The 17,282-nt window shown below is 35.5% G+C and overlaps 1 protein-coding gene across 1 annotated transcript; it reads left to right on the plus strand.

Annotated features, from left to right (window-relative positions):
- The first annotated feature begins 340 nt into the window (after window positions 1-340).
- LOC135680810 (26S proteasome non-ATPase regulatory subunit 2) lies at window positions 341-16,023 on the plus strand. The gene is made up of 21 exons (XM_065195010.2): window positions 341-513; window positions 1,823-1,879; window positions 2,426-2,590; window positions 3,243-3,364; window positions 3,800-4,021; window positions 4,533-4,691; window positions 5,120-5,276; window positions 5,687-5,744; window positions 6,157-6,306; window positions 6,709-6,815; window positions 7,550-7,677; window positions 8,519-8,606; window positions 9,218-9,380; window positions 9,978-10,079; window positions 10,502-10,740; window positions 11,380-11,548; window positions 12,794-12,888; window positions 13,591-13,717; window positions 14,091-14,209; window positions 14,869-14,983; window positions 15,781-16,023. Exons 1-21 carry the CDS (start codon window positions 430-432, stop codon window positions 15,861-15,863), a joined length of 2,709 nt encoding a protein of 902 aa, XP_065051082.2. The 5' UTR covers window positions 341-429; the 3' UTR covers window positions 15,864-16,023.
- The last annotated feature ends 1,259 nt before the right edge of the window (window positions 16,024-17,282 follow it).

The raw sequence follows: 17,282 nt of genomic DNA on the forward strand, positions 1-17,282 counted from the left end.
GCGTGATAGTGGGTGTAGCCCCAGGAAATCTTAAAGTCTTGGCCAAGATAAACTACAATGTGCAATGTTTTCTTTTCTATGTTAAAACTTTTGTACTACGCAACCTCTTAATTTAAGAGAAACTTTACAGAAATTTCACAGCTGCAAGAAGAAAGGACAAATGAAATAAGGGATATGAATGACTGCATATAAGAATTAATAAACGAAGGATCCAAATAGGCCCCAAGGGAGGGGTGGGTGGGTGGGTAGGTAGGAAAAAAACTGGAAAAAATGTGAACACGCAGAAACGCTGCGGGAAACCTCGAGATAAACCTGAATGGAACGACAAAGAGGCAACAGCAAAATTGTAGCATCCCAAACGCATTTAGGCCAGTCATTTAAGAGAGGAAAAAACCAAGAGTCAGTTGAAAGTCATTGGTCGGATAAAACATGGCTCCAGCTGTTGATAAGACTAAAAAAAGCGCCGAAACGAAGGGAAAAGGCAAGAATGAGAAAAAGGAAGAGCCCGAACTTGTAAGTTTTGTGGTTTCGCATGAGTTTTCATATCATAGCTACCTAGCTTGCATTATGTAGTGGGCCGACAAATGATGACCAGCCAACAAGTTGTATTTTTGCAATAATAGAAATAACTTTTAATTTTTAACCATATATTATATTAGTCGCTGTTGCTTACTATATAGGCAACTAAACCTAAAAGTACCTGACCTTTTTGCGGTGATGCTAATAAATAATCTAATGTACTGTAAACTATAACAGTGACCAGGCTACATACATGCCAACATTCTCATGTGGGATTTAAGGAGCTTTATTAAAATATGATTGAGAATACCATACAAGTTGGACATGGTTGAGGGCCAGGGGGGCATCTTGGCAGATGTATTCTTAGAAGGGGGCCAGAATGAAACATTTTCCGCCAAGATTTCTTTGATTTATTCTAATCAAATAGAAGCATATCATGTTGGTGTAAGGGGGGAGGGGAAAGAAAAACACATAACCTTTGCCTTTGCTCAAAAGGTTTCTTAAATGCACTTCTACCTTGTCTCTGTTTCTTCATACTTACTGGGAAAGCCCATAACACCTCACAACCCTATTAAAGGCTGGTAGATTATGATAAAGGCTAAATAAAGTTACTACCTAAGGCGGCACCATGGTTGCTCCCAAAGGGTAAAATTTTTTTTAATCTTAATGCTTCAAGTTTGCCAGGAATTTTTAAAATGTTAGCAGGTCTTCGGTAAGAATGAAGCAAAATCAGAAAGTAATAATATGGGTTTTATTCATTTTCACAAAATTTGGTAACTCAAATGAGAAACAATGTTAGAAAGCCATTGAACAGACTGTCAACAGCCAAATATCATCTTTTAGAAACAAAAGTACTTTCAGTGCTTTAATCTAGCTGTGTATTAAAAAAATTAGAGTAACTGTAAATTACAGAACTTCTAAAATTGCATCTATCAACTCATAATGCAGCAGTAATCGGCTGACAGGCATGCTATGTTTTTAGTGTGGAAACATGAAAACATGTAAAACGTTTGAGCAATGTTTTAAGTGTGGAAACATGAAAAACATTTACACTTGTGCTCCCTATTGTTTCATTTTGTTTATAGCAATGAGAAAGCCCACTTTCAAATATGCTTGAATTGCCATTGGGAAAAATGCATTCCCCTTAAAAGATGATCTCTATTAAATCAGGGAAGCAGAGTGGGGGGGGGGGGGTCAGAGTTGCTGTGGAGGGGGGGGGGTCTGGGTTGCTAATATGCAGATTCTAGTGATATTGAATAGTATCATATATGAATCTATTCAAGGATGTTTTCCTTTTTTGCAGAGTGAGGAAGACAAACAACTACAAGATGAACTCAATATGCTTGTTGAGAGATTATCAGTGAGTCATGATTTTAATGCCTCCATTTCACTCTATTTTGAATGCTTTAATACTCTTGGTATACTCGAGACTCTTGTTTGATGCTTTTTATCAACTTTTGTGTGCTAGTATAAATATTCTGTTGCATTTATCTCTTTTCACTATGTCCAATTGTTTAAAAATTCAAACAATATTTGAAAGTTTGAGCTCTCACAATATAAATAGATTTTGATAAAATGATGTGGGTAATACAAAAATACTTTTTAAGTATCTATGTTTCCTTGGGAATCAATTACACAAACATAATGATTGTTCCTGTCAAAAGGGAAGATAATCTTAGAACATTCGTTCTGTAAAATCCAGGCTCTAAAGTGACACAAGCCATCTCACAACACCCTTACATTCCAGGTGTATTTTTTATTTATCAACAGCTATTTATCTTATCTTTTGAAAGTTGTTGTAACAAATCCCTCATTCCAGCTTTAGCTCGCTTGTTTGTCAGGTACCTGAAAATAACACTTTCCATACTGGTGTTTAAAAGTTTTTTCAATCTCTTTCATATTGCAGGAGCAAGATGTTTCTCTGCATAAACCAGCTCTCGAAGCTTTAAGAACACAAATCAAAGCCAGCACAAGCTCAATGACATCTGTTCCCAAGCCATTAAAATTCCTAAGGGTTCATCTCAGTACATTAAAAACGCTGCATGAAGGCTGGACAGATCATTCAAACAAAGTAAGTATTTTTTCACCTCCCTGTATTTTAAGAACATTAGCAACAAATCAAAGAATCGACATAAACATGAAAAACTGCCATTGTGCGGGCAGAAGGAGTTTGTTTTCAACTATGTGATCCATTTTCAATAGGCAAGCTTTACTGATTGGGCAACCTCAGCAGTCATTTGCTTGCAGTTTTGATTGGTCTATTTTGATCAACAACTTGGTATATATATATCCTAGTTTAGAGTTTCTGATGTTCAGATGTTTGACTTTTTCTCTTAAGAGGGTCAGATAAAAGGTTTGGAATATTTCAAAATGTGTGCTTTTTTCAAAGCTAATTCTAGATAATTTTGATTATGATAATTTTCCAAAAGCTCTTTTTCACATTAAACTAATAGGTGATTGAAAATTGCTATAATCTTTTTAGATTGTTTTATGCATGATAATAATCCATGATGAAAGAATTGTTAACTTTAACTTATTTATCTTTAAGTGGTGATTAAGAAACATAGACTTTGAAACAGTAAAGTCGCATTATCTTTTGGCTGATTATCACTTTTATTGCAATTGCTATCCATGTGATTTTGCATTTTTATTAAAGCATCATGGCTTTTTTATTCATTTTCCTGGTTTTTTTGATTGATTATGCTCAAATGATTTCTCCACAGCAATTCCTCTCAGATATAATATCAGTGCTTGCAATGACGTATACGGAAACAAATGACTGTTTGAAGTATAGATTATTGGGGTCTTCTGATCTCTTTACATCTTGGGGACACGAATATGTCAGGTAATTTTATTTTTAAATCCACAAACCTTTTTTTGTACACAGATCTTATAATGAATTTATGCATTTTGTCTTGAAGCATTTTTCATACTTTACAATAAGAATTGCTCTCTCAAAGGTCAATAAAATTTGCTTTTACTCTAAGGGTATTAAGACTAGCTTGAATCTGCAGTTTGTGAGCTTAGAAGATTCAAGCTTCGTTGTATCACTTTCTGTCATATTTAAGGATTCTTTCTATAAGTACATTTGCAGTCAGGATGGGTACTCTGATTCATTTATGGTAGAAGCTGATCCAGGTTAAAACAAATTTCTCAACTTTCTGAATGCAAATAACTTGAAGACAATTTTCCTGGTATTTGAAATTAACCTAGTTCATCACATAGAAAAGCTGTTAAAAAAGAGTTAGTTTTCTTTATGGAAGAAACGTTTAATTTCTAGGCATTTAGCTGAGGCGATAAGACAAGAATATAATGAGCGAATTGGTTCAGAAAAGTCAATAGATGATTTGATTGGTCTAGCCAAAGTGATAATACCATACGACATGCAACACAATGCAGAGATTGATGCTTGTGATTTAGCAATGGAGATTGAAAGGCTTGATTTGCTGGAGGAGTATGTTGATAAGAATACATACAACAGAGTCTGTCTTTACTTGACAAGGTAAGTTAGTGTACAAGCTGGATGTGTTTGTAACATTCTTGTGACTTTTAGATTGTAGCTGAAGGATTTTGCTCTCAACTATTAAGATTATCAGCAAGGTTGTATGGTGCGAGGATGGCTCAGTTGTAAGAGGCGCTAACTACAAGGGTCCGTGGTTCATGTCCCTGGCCCCCAGAGTGAGGAGAGTTGCCAGCTCTCTGTAATTCCAGGCATAGGAATCACGAGGTGTGGTCGCATTGAGAGGAAGGACCAGGACACTGCTCGATAAGCATAAGCTTCTCAGTGTTCTAAATGCTACCTTCGGATGCTAGGTAGAAACAAAAACAAATACAGATTGTTTGTATGGTGGATGTTATCTGTAAAGAGAGAAAAAACACAGCCTCATCAAACATCTGAATCATCGAACATTTTGGATAATTTTGTCATAGGAAACAACACAGTCAAAATCAGTTTTATAAGCTTCTTTGTAGCTATTTCATTTGTTATGCTTTTTTGTATTCTTCTTTTGTAGTTGTGTTAACTACGTCCCTGAGCCAGAAGACTCTGCTCTTCTTAATTCGGCAATCAGAATTTTCTTGAGGTTCGATCGCTTTCCTGATGCTGCCATGCTAGCTGTTAGACTCAATGATATGGACAAAGTGAAGGAAATTTTTATGAATAGTGCTGAAAGGTTTGTTGCTTTGGATGCCTGTTCTTTTATCAAATTCTGGATGAAACTATCTGCTACGGAAGTCCAGATTCCCCTAGTCTTGCTTTTTTGCATTGAAGTTTTAGTTTGGTAACATTTTCATTCACCACAGAATATATTCTTTTTTCACAAGGACTGCAAAACGTACAGATATAAGGTGTTAGAGCAGAATCAATTTAAGGATGTCTCCCTACATTTGACATCTTTTATGTTGCATTTTTTGTTGTGTAAAACGTCAGATTCTCCAGTTAAAGTTTAATGCTTCTTCTACAATCCTGGACAGAGGGTGTTGAAATTTTGTAACCCCCATAAAGGTATAAAGCTTTGATTCTCTGTTAAATTTGATACTTGTTCTATCTTTCCTCTTCACATTTGGAACGGTATCTTTATTTTTATCATTTTGTTCGTAGTGACGGGAAGAAACTTGTTCAGAAGCAACTGGCATATATTCTTGGAAGACTAAAGATTTTCTTAGAACTTGATGATGAGGCTGATGATGCGGAAGATCTCACCGAAATTATCTCGAATTCCCACTTGAACAACAACTTTTTAGCCTTAGCTCGTGAGGTAAGGTTTCCGTAAATGAATGACTGTATAAGTTTATTATCTGCATACAGCGAAAAGTCTCTAAAACGCATTTTGATGTGTAGAACAGGGTGGCTCTAAATTGCTTCTCCGAGTTGCTACACCCTGCATGCAATCACCAGACAATTGAATTCATCTTTATTGATGTTGATATTTTACAGCATTGTTTGCTGAACAAAGCGCAAAGATTTTTTAGATAGTTTGGAGAAATTTAAAGATTTTCAGCTTTATTTCAAAACCTTTTAAAAAAACCCACAAAACGCCATGTATGTACCAATGATATGTGTAGGACTTAACTTATTGTTCATAGCCACTGCTAGCAAATCAATTTATTCCGCTCAAAAAAAATTAAATGGTCTAAGAACTGAGTTTCGAATCTATTATTTTTCAAGCTTGACATCATGGAACCAAAGGTGCCAGAAGATGTTTACAAAAGCCATTTAGATGCGCGTGAGTTTAAAGCTATTTTAAATCGTTCTGTTTGACTATAAACGCTTTTTCATTTCGTTTTAATTGGAAAAATTTTTAATTTTTTATGCATGGGTAATTTACATGGGTAATCCAAAAATAGGTTATCTACAATGTGCCCTGCTAAGAACCCAAAGCTGTATTAAAAAAAGAACAAATTCATTTTCATGATTTAGGAAAATTAAAAAAAAATTCACATCCAGCACGCCCTTTGTTATTTTAAAGAATTTTTTAGCAATTTCTTGAGAAAGACATTGATTTAAAGGGTAATCAAACGCATCTTTCCTCCTCTCTTGTAATTTTCTATCTTCATTCGGATATAGATGCTCGTGCACATTTTGGTCAGTATGTTTTTATTTTGTTGCTGTTGTTAGTCAGTTTTTTCTGCTTTTAGGCCCATTCAGTACGTCCAGTGTGAAAATGGACAGCGCTAAACAAAACTTAGCATCCTCGTTCGTCAACGGTTTTGTTAATGCAGCATTCGGAAAAGATAAACTGCTTACTGAAGATGGCAATAAATGGATTTACAAACATAATGATCATGGTAGGCCTTTTTTGTTTGCAGGCACAAGCCCCTTGCAGGCCAATGTCCTTTGCAGGCCAATGTTCTTTGCAGTTCAAAAAATTTCTATAAAGCACTCAGAATTGATTTTTACTAGAATTCTGATCATAGTTCTGTGCATGTCAGGTGTTGTTTGTCGTAATGACATATCTCAGCATAACACATACGTTTTGGCATGGCTCTGCGGTCCTTGACATAGCTTCAAGACAACCCTTTGTTCTTGATTTTTGAAGTGAGCATTTGGCTGCTTGACATTTTGACACTCTTTCTCTCTTTAAGTTCGTGAACCTATAAAACAGTTGACCTGCAGAATAAAGTTTCAGAAGAATTTTATCATCATGTTGATATCTCCTAATTTTTTGGCATCATTTACCTCCTGTTTAGGAATGATGAGTGCAGCAGCAGCTCTTGGTCTAATTCTTCTTTGGGATGTTGACGGGGGTCTAACGCAAATTGATAAGTATCTTTATTCACCTGAAGATCACATCAAGGTGCGTATTTAGTATAAAGTACGACAATATAATACATTTATGCAGAAATTATTTGGTGTTTTCCCCTAATAGTGTATCTGTATCTGAAAGCAAGTTACCGTATAAATATACGATATATCTGAAACCTTGTTGACGTTCGACACGACGAGTATCACGGAAACCTCTTGTTCTTTATTTTTCTCATATGACTTTTTTATTTTATTCTTTTATTTTCTCCTTAATCGCAGGTCTTATCTTTAATCGTAGTTGGTTTTATAAGTTGCACAATAAATTTTTAAAAACTTTATAACTTTTAAAAAGGAATGGGTGAATACAGGCTGATACATCAATTAATGCTTTATGTAGTTAATAGATGTTAGGCTAGGCGTGTCACTTGTCTTCGAAAAGGAGCGTTGATTTTCAGGTCTGGATTAGCCAATAAAAATGAGACAATTGGGTAGGAATATCGCCAGAAAATCTCCCACTGTGGGGTGAAGTATTTTGCATCCCTGATGCGATTTAGCGAGCCTTACTTTGCCCTAGTGAAACAGAATTTTTTTCTTTTTGTAGAGACTGGGGCCAAAATGCTTAGATACTTGGACTGGGGGCCTTAACCCATTTCCAGGCGCCACTTATACAACTGAGACTTTTTATAGTTTCAGTACATTCTATATTTATTAAAGTCCTAATGATTATTTATGTAGACCAAGCCACATTGTCTTTTTGCCACTTGCTTATTGGTTACCATCTTTTAGGCCGGTGCTCTTCTTGCATGTGGAATTGTAAATTCAGGCGTCAAGAACGAATGCGATCCTGCGCTGGCATTGCTGTCTGATTACGTCATGCATAGCAACAACAACATGAGGCTTGGTTCAATAACAGGGTATGTTTGTAGCCTTTGTACAAAGCCATAGCCTGTTAATCCAGCGAATTGAGGTTCCGTAGAATTACGCATGATGTGTCATATTTTAACATTGCCTTTATTTTGGTGTATCCGAATCATTTTGGATGCTAGCTGTGTATCCAGACATTGTTGTGATTTGTAGGACTAAACACAGATTAAACCTAGCATAGTACAAATATGACTATTTTCTGCGCCTTTTCTGTTCTCAGCTCAAACTGAGATAGGATGATTGTTATAGAATTTTTGCGGACCAAAGGTCAGTTGCCTATTTGCCCCCTTCACAGTGGGCAACGTTATACCCACCATGCCTCGTCAGAAAACAGACTAGACCTTGTATAAAAAGTACAAATATAGAATTTCTTCGCCCTGTAAAAAATATTGTTCTCTGCTCAAACTGAGCTAGGATAGTTTTGGTCCCTTTGCCCCTTCTCAGTGGCCCACGCTACCCATTATGTCTCGTCAAAAACATTATCGTTTTGTATTGTAGGACCATACCGTTGGTAAGGATTTTTTTATTAATTCCTTGATTTAAAGTTTGCGGTTGAAATATTTAGCTTAAAAGGCTAATTAAGACACACTATTGGTTGATGTTAGTGGAGAAGTAGACGAAAAGCTTGTATCCACGTATAGGGTGGATGGTGTTTATAATTGGTGGAGACTGTTTAAAGGGCCATTGTACACCCTCTGTTTGCCCATTTAGGTTTGAATTATAAAGCACTAGCCATTTTACCTTGGTTTGGTAATGAATCTTTGCAGATGTATACACGATACATCCTGTTGTGTGACTTTAGAAAGATCTGATTTGAATTTTTCTTTCCAGACTGGGCTTGGCTTACGCTGGATCCAACAGAGAAGATGTTCTTAGTTTTATTTTCCCCGTATTATCCGATTCTAAATCCAGCATGGAGGTATGTCGTGTTATTGCTGGTTCATTCCTTGGTACCTTTAAAGAATGATAAATGAACTTCCAGATACTGCGAGTTACAGCGGGTTACTTCCAGTTACTTCCCTAATACAGTCGAACTGCTGTCAATCTAACTTTTTGGTCTAACTCTGACGATCTAACTCTGACTTTTTTGATCTTATCTAACTTTGATCTAACTGTTAATCTAACTCTAACGTTTTGAAAAACTCTGAAGACTGAAGTAAAGTTATCGGATACCCAGTATTATTCCAGTTTCAATTTAAACATAGAATGACAGTAAAGGTTAAACAGAAAAAATAGAAAACTTTGGTGTTATTAAAATTCAGGTTCTGTTGTATTTGTAGTTTTGGGTGTTTTAATGCTTTTATAAAGCATTAGTGAATAAGTGTAAACTTCAAGCAAACTTTATAATGAAATATGGCACAATTTGCAAATTATTTTAGGCCTGCTAGAGAATGCTTCCTAAAACATCTTCGTTAATTCAAAATTTTAATTTATTGACTTAGAGGATTTAAACTGGTATTATTATTAGGCTGCTTAGGAAACATCACGTAATTTCTTTATAGCCTTCCATTCTTCTGCTTTTCTTCCCAGGTGATTGGCGTGGCAGCTTTGGCCTGTGGTCTTATTGCAATTGGTTCCTGTAATGGTGACGTCACTTCCCTTCTTCTTCAAACAATGATGGAGAGGTCGGCGAGTGAGCTGAAAGAGAGCAGTGCTCGATTCCTGGCGCTTGGCCTTGGTTTAGCGTACTTAGGTAAAGCGCCCATTAACATATTTTTCTTATTAGAATATTTTTGAAATTTTTGTTTTTTTACAGTTTTGAAATTGGAGGGCCTATAATGTTTTGTATGTATACTGTATGATCTTATTATTTGTGCAGTCTGTGTTTGATAGTGAGAATGGTATGAACTCTTTTTGCGTTATTGCGAAAGAGCAAAAACTTAGTATATTATGATATATTTTCTCTCTTCCAATCTCTTTTCAAATTTCGCGGTACCGAAGGCGTATTAGAACTCTTTTTTGTAAACAGTTTTTTTGCAAAAAAAATTTCAAATGATAAATTCTTATCCATTGCTAAAAAGCAAAAATTGATTAATGATTTCTTATCCATTGCTAAAAAGCAAGAAAAAGATGTTTTTCTTTCAAGAGGTTTCACGCTGGGTGCCGGCCCGTTAATGATGAAACACCTCATTGTGATGATGAAACACCTCATTGTTCTACAATTATGTTCTTGGAAACGCTCAATTAATACGCAAAAAGAATTTCTCGCGATTTTAGAACGTACAAATCTGTTCCATTTTTCATTAGTCAATGCAAATTATTAAAACCAGATTGATAATTTCTTAAAAAGGTAAACAAGAAGCTGTAGATGCGACATTGGAAACTCTGAAAGTGGTTGATGAACCATTCGGAAAATGGGCTTCAGTCCTCGTTGATGTGTGCGCCTACGCAGGTTGGTTGGGTTTTTGTATTACAAACCTTCAAAAGTTAAATATCATTTTCTTTGTCACTTTAGCATATATTTATTCGACATTTGCTAGACCTACAGCAATCACCAAATTTCTACTGTTCTGTTTTTTCTTTTTATTTCATTTTTTTTATTTTCTCTTTGAAAGAAAACATTGTTCATTATTTGCTCACATTTTTACAATCTGGATAGAACCGGTTTTATTCTCTTTCGTTGCAAAGGAGATGTTTTAGGGAGGTCATAATCTTGATACTGAAGTCAAATGACTTGAAGTGATAAAACTTAACCGGAACTTCTAATTCTCCGAATTATTTTCGTATACGTTAAGGACCAGAACAGTGAACTCTTGATGTCCTATGCAAGTTCGTTCCCCTCTGTATTCGTTTTCAAATTTTCTTCTTTTCAAGGAACCGGAAATGTGCTTAAAATCCAAAACCTCCTGCACATATGTAGCGAGCATTTCGAGGGTGATAAATCAAAGGATGAAAAGGATAGCAAAGACAAAAAGGATGACAAAAAGGACAAAAAGAATGAAACAACGGAAGCTGATGGAAGTCACCAGGGAATCGCCACTCTGGGATTGGCTGCGATTTCCATGGGAGAAGACATCGGCATGGAAATGTCTCTTAGGAGTTTTAACCATTTAGTAGGTTTCTTATTTCTTTCATGCTTCTGTGGATACTACTTGTAGACAGAAGTGTAGACAGGAGGAGTTCGCTTTCTCTCATTGACTCCAGTGGTAATTTTTCTGTAAGCACGCAGCTCTGATTCGATAACTAGCCGGTCACGTGCTTGCGTTTTTCTGATTGGCCTATTTTGATCCACAACTGGGCATATATTTTTTATCGTGATCTTTCGGACCCTTATTCTGACTTTTATGCTCTGAGAAGTGTCAGACAAAGAAGCTTTTAACAGTATGTTGTGAAATGTTTGCTTTTTTCAAGCCATTTTCACAGTCAGAATACTAAACTCTTGAAAGATGAAAGTTTTTTTCTTAAGATTTAATAAACTTCTTGCTTTCAAAAACTAGAAATTCAGAAATGTACATTTGTCAAAGTATAGTATGTTGGGTTGCGTTCAGGGCTAGAGCCTTCGTGGGCCTTCCTGGCTCTTAATTCAGACCATAATTTAGAAATAACGATTTCACTTGAATGCTGCCAGAATTCTCGAAATCTTAACTCTTGGCCCTCAATTGACTCCTTTCTAAGGCACCTGACTACTCCTTTAGATTTTTTCGCTCAGCTTGATGCATCTGTTTGACGGTCTAGTTATCTTTCTTTCTTAGCTACAATATGGAGAGCCCGTCATACGCAGATCGGTTCCACTGGCACTAGGGTTGCTGTCAGCCTCGAATCCACGTTTAAGCATTATTGACACACTGAGCAAGTTGTCTCATGATCATGATGTCGAGGTTGCCCATAATTCGATTTTCGCCATGGGTGTTGTTGGGGCTGGTGAGTAGCACCATTATTTGGTTTTGGTCAGGAACACATGAAACTTTCTGTTTCTGCTCAAAGATTTGTCGGTTGAATCTCAGTGGTTTCATGACCAAACGAAGATAACAGACGAATCTTTAAGCAAAGATAGTGATAATAATAATGATAATAATAATAATGATAATAATCATGTTGATAATAATCATGTTGATAATAATAATCATGATCAAACCTTTTACTTAAAACAATGAATATGCATGTAATATTTCGGATTCGGAATGAATATGCATTGATTTTTTAATTACAATCCATCGATTTCTACAAAGGCATTTTCAAGGCGTTTTCGTTATCGAGCTTTAAATTTCAATGAAGCAGTAAGTGCTCTACTTTTGAAAAAGAGATTGATCAGAAATATCATAAAATATTGATGATTTATCTCATGGAAGGTCCTCTACTACCCTGAAAATACCCTGTAGAGGATGCGATGAGATAGTGGTAGCAATAAGATTTTAAATTATAAAGGGTCATTGTTTGTGATTAAGACTTTGTGCACACGGACACGTTTTCAAATAACGCAAACCTTTTTTTCACGTCTATACGACAAGAGATAATTGTGAGACTGAAACGGAAAGTTTTGGAATGCCTTCCAGAGAGCTCTTTCGAAATGATGCCGCGTCCATTATGGCACAAAACGTTGATTTGTTTTCATTTATAAAGAAATTTAGAAAAAATTTTGAAAATGTTTGAATACGGAGGTGCAGTTTTCTACATTAAGTATTACATTTTGCAATGGAGCACCTTAGCAAAATTGTATTCTATCTAAAATGAATTCTAAACAATATGCGGTTGCTCTAGCTCCAATTTTTATGCCCATGTTATTGACACGCCAAGACAAATTAGAGAGCAATAATTTTGCACCGTGTAAAATCTTGCAGTTGCAGTTCCTACGTTTCTTGAAACTCTTTTATGATAATTGTCGCATCGTTTACCTGGTTTGAAGCACAAAAATCAGAGGGTTTCCTGGTTTCGTTTTGTCCTCATTCTGCTTTTATTATTGACAAAATGACATTAATATGTTTATGTGATACTTTCAACTGCAAAGATATTTCTATATGAATTGAGTTTTTAAGTTTTCATATCTATTATTATCCCTCAGTATCTAAATGTGCATTAGTAGGCTTCAGTACTTTCTAAATCGTCTAGCAAATTGCATTATTAGCTAAGCAAAGTAAATCGTTAAGGCTATTACACAATTTTTTTAAGGCTCAAATAATGCAAGACTGGCTGGAATGCTCAGGCAGTTAGCTTCATATTACCATAAAGATGCTAGCAACTTGTTCATGGTTCGCCTGGCGCAAGTAAGTTTTTATGTATATCGTGTTGGTTTTCTTGTTATGTTACTTTGGTCAAGCTTTAGTTAGTTAGTTAGTTAGTTAGTTAGTTAGTTAGTTAGTTAGTTAGTTAGTTAGTTAGTTAGTTAGTTAGTTGGTTAGTTAGTTAGTTAGTTAGTTAGTTAGTTATTTAGTTAGTTAGTTAGTTAGTTAGTTAGTTAGTTAGTTAATTAGCTAGTTAGTTAGTTAGTTAGTTAGTTAGTTAGTTAGTTAGTTAGTTAGTTAGTTGGTTAGTTAGTTAGTTAGTTAGTTAGTTATTTAGTTAGTTATTTAGTTAGTTAGTTAGTTAGTTAGTTAATTAGCTAGTTAGTTAGTTAGTTAGTTAGTTAGTTAGTTAGTTAGTTAGTTAGTTAGTTAGTTAATTAGCTAGTTAGTTAGTTAGTTAGTTAGTTAGTTAGTTAGTTGGTTAGTTAGTTAGTTAGTTAGTTAGTTAGTTAGTTAGTTAGTTAGTTAGTTAGTTAGTTAATTAGCTAGTTAGTTAGTTAGTTAGTTAGCTAGTTATTTGGTTTGTTAGTTGGTTAGATATTTCGCTAGTTACGTATTCAGTTAGTTATTTAGTTAAATTATTACTTAGTTAGTTGTTCGTTAGTTTACTTATTTAACAGGTTGAAAACACAGTTAAAATTAACTTTAAACTTTTGCGAATTCAAACATGTGCTCTTTTTCCAGGGATTAGTTCATCTTGGTAAAGGAACGTTGACTGTCAGCCCATATCAGTATGATAGAGCATACATGTCCCCCGTCGCTGTTGGAGGCTTATTAGCCACTCTCGTAGCATTTTTAGACGTCAAACAAAGTAAGATTCTGAGCATTGCTTATTTTCTGTTTTGATCTCTAAGGGGGGATGCCCAGATTTCTTGAAGGAGTTTGTCTTGAAAAGTTTTGAACATTTGCCCTTAATTGGGTTCGCACCTGTTTATAATGATGTTTGCAAGTTCCATTTTTCTAATCTACCAAACTGAAACATTGGACCGTCCAAAATGGATTTCAGAGGCCTTCATTAGCTGTTAATTTGAGCTCTCCTTAGCTTTGCGAGTTAATGATTTTACAAAAATGCAGTTTTCTGTTATGTTTAGTACAGAAATACTCAAGGTAATTCTGCTTCACATGTCATGTAAGTGAAGTATTTTTCCAGTATTTTAGTGACATGTATTCGGCCTCGTTTTCAGCCATTCTTGGGAAGTCGCATTACCTCTTGTACTTTATGGTCGCTGCCATGCAGCCACGAATGTTGGTGACGTTTAATGAAGAATTGAAACCTACGCCAGTTTCTGTTAGAGTTGGACAGGTATGACCTCCCATACATAACTTAGTTCTCTTAAAATCTACTTGAATAACGGTGAAAAATTCTACTTGATCAAATAGCACATTAAAAAACGTCTAGACTTCATTTAATAACTTCTTAGCACATTGAATTATCCTGTGCTTTTGATGTAGAGAAAACGCTTATTCCAGAATTTACTTAAAATTTGTCTCCTGTATTTAAATTTGATCTAGTTAACAGCCATGTTTTGGATCTCAAAGTACCGTTACCAATCAATAAATGTGCCTTTAGTCCTCCGCATTCCCCAGAAGTCCACTGTGATGGAGTAGGCCTATAATCCTTCCCAAAAATCGTTGGAACTCCGCCATATTCACGTTCGAAAATTGATAACCTCCGGGTTTAACTACCTCTCCAAGTCATGGACGCTGTGGCTATATCCCCCCTTCTACCCGTGTAAAATGTTGGTTTCTTAACTAGATGTGCTTATGATTCAAATTATGGTTGGATTGTCATTAAAAATCTTGTAGTATTTATATTAATAATTAATCAGCCATAAACGTTTATTGAAAAGGTGTTCCAACAATTTTGGCACGGATTGCACGTAGCATCAGATATTCTAAATTTCCCCTCAAACTAACCTTCTTTGTTTATTTTATTACGTCATTTTTGTGTTTAACCAACAGGCAGTAGATGTTGTAGGACAGGCAGGAAAACCAAAAACAATAACTGGTTTCCAAACACACACAACGCCAGTTTTATTAGCCCACGGCGAACGAGCTGAGTTGGCAACAGAAGAATGTATCCTTTCATTGTTTTGATTGTAGGAATTAGCTTGCATCGTTAGGTCCGTTTTGTCCATTATTAACTGTTCTCTTCTTTTTGCTGGGTTTTTTAAGTTAGTTATTTCAGAGAAAGGCACGGGAAGCCTTTAGCAAGGGCCTATAAAGGAAAAAGAGGGAAAGGCTAATAGAGAGGGAGGCGAGATCAAGTTTGTTGATTTTAGTTTTAAAAGAAAACTGGGTGTAACAATTCCGGGAGCAACAAACCATTCCAAAGTTCACAAACTTTGGGAATGAAAGATGAGTGGTGGAGCAGAGTTCGTGAATTGGGAAAGACACTTGGAATAGATAAGTACTGGGAGAGTTTCCAGTGTTTTTGGGACTTCTCGGGTGGGACCAATGTTTTGGCAGTATCTGGAAAAGATCGATAGGTAATCAAAACAACGCCGTTGAGAAAGAGGCTGAGAGTACTTGTAAGACTAGAGTTGTTGATGAAGCGGATGGCTTTTGACTGTTTCAGCCTCTTTCTGACGATCAAATGGCTTTACTGTAAGATGCATTGACACCCATATCTTACTTCGTTAGCATTGTGAACTTATGTTATATGATGACTTTTTTATTCCGTTACTTTCGAGTGCTTGAAAGACTTAATGTAAACCAAAAATTGGCTCATTTGCTACAAGGAAAATAGCGGCCATACATCGGTTTTATTGAGCCATTGATTGAAATTCAATTGAAAATTATTTGTTTAATTGAAAATTCTTTGTTTAATTAAAAATTCTTTGTTTAATTGAAAATTCTTTAATTCTTGTGAAGATATTTCGTTGTCACCAGTTATGGAAGGGTTTGTTATTTTAAAGAAGAATCCAGAATATGACGAAGAGGATACGAAAAAATAGAACGTATTGAGAGTTGTAATTCACCAAAAAAAACCCAAGCTAGGGCTGTAAAGCTCTATCGAGGCCCAAACGTGGGCGTGTATTTAGTTTTCAAATTCAGACACTTTTCAAGATTATCTCTAGCGATTTCACTCTTGGTTCATTAATAAAAATGCGAATAGTTTTGGTGTCTTTATTTTCATTTCCTGCAGCATTTATCGACAATCTTTTTAAGAAGCAGATTTACAACTTTTGAAAGAAATTTGTATGTAAAATTAAAGGAGAAAATATACTGTTATGAATTGAATGATAGTGGAATTTAATCATTAAACTCCAGCAAGAAAATGTTTATGCTATCCTGGATGATTGTTTATATAACGCCGATGTTGACAAATGTCGTCGATATAAACAATATTGTGGGATTTACATTGGAATAGCTGAAAATTACCAAATTGAGAAACTAAAGGACCTTGCCGTGCAATGAAACTGTATCAGGAAAGTATCAAATTGATTTTTACTTGAATTAAATCGAGTTAAAGTTGAGATTTTCTGGAGCAGTGCACTTTCGAATAACGAGGGGGTGTGCATATATTTTTGGAGATTAATTGACGATTTCAACTTTCCACAGAAATGCGTGGTAAGGAAAAACAAGCATCTCGGGACCGTCCAGGATTCTCCTTTGCCCTTTTCTGAGCTGCAACATCCAAATAAATTTTCTAATTGTTTGGGGGATTTTTCTGTGGTTCCTCTTTGAATCAGTAAACATTTTAAATGTGTAAATAAAGGAAAGGCCACAATAGCAGGCTGCTCGACGGACTCCGATCGATGGAATTATTGCAGCGAAAAGTCGATAAAAATGTAGCAAATAAGGAACACTGCAACGCGCCGAGAACAGACAACCACACGTAGATTAGCTTTTAAACAATTTAAGGTTACACACTTTTTATAAGAATATAGTTTCTAAGAATGTTGAGGCTCAAAATCGCTGAAATTTAAGAATAATTCAAGAATAATGCAAAGCTCAAGCTTCATCATCAATAATAAGGTATTTTATTAATTTGAGCTTTCTGGAAAGCAAAACAGATGTGAGTTTCGCGCTGTATCCCTTGAAGTAGATATATCTAGACGTATGCGACCTTGGAGTAATAAACACAATACTGCTACTCAGTTACACCCTGTGTTGCTTCAGAATAATTTCAGAATAATCTTAGGCTCAAAACAAAAAAATAAGAATATAGCTCAGCAAAAATTAGGTATTTTAAATGTTAAATGCTTACTCGCCCCTTCCTGGTCATTGAACCCTTTCTTATTTCTAGTGCGACCCGTTATGGTTGAGTGACTAAGTCACTGATCAAATCAGAGCTGTCTAGTTTCCATACTGCTCGACCTGATGACGTAATTAGTTTACCCTGAACCTAACCCTAACCCTTTACTTGAAAT

The sequence above is a fragment of the Rhopilema esculentum genome, chromosome 18 (assembly GCF_057945365.1).
Source record: "Rhopilema esculentum isolate cy_ngs chromosome 18, ASM5794536v1, whole genome shotgun sequence".
NCBI classification, from domain to species: Eukaryota; Metazoa; Cnidaria; class Scyphozoa; order Rhizostomeae; family Rhizostomatidae; genus Rhopilema; species Rhopilema esculentum.

Coding starts and splice junctions, on each gene's coding strand:
- LOC135680810 (XM_065195010.2), top strand. CDS start 430: ATGGCTCCAGCTGTTGATAAGACTAAAAAAAGCGCCGAAACGAAGGGA. Junction 6,816..7,549: donor CACCTGAAGATCACATCAAG/GTGCGTATTTAG, acceptor ACCATCTTTTAG/GCCGGTGCTCTTCTTGCATG. Junction 13,718..14,090: donor ATTTTTAGACGTCAAACAAA/GTAAGATTCTGA, acceptor CCTCGTTTTCAG/CCATTCTTGGGAAGTCGCAT.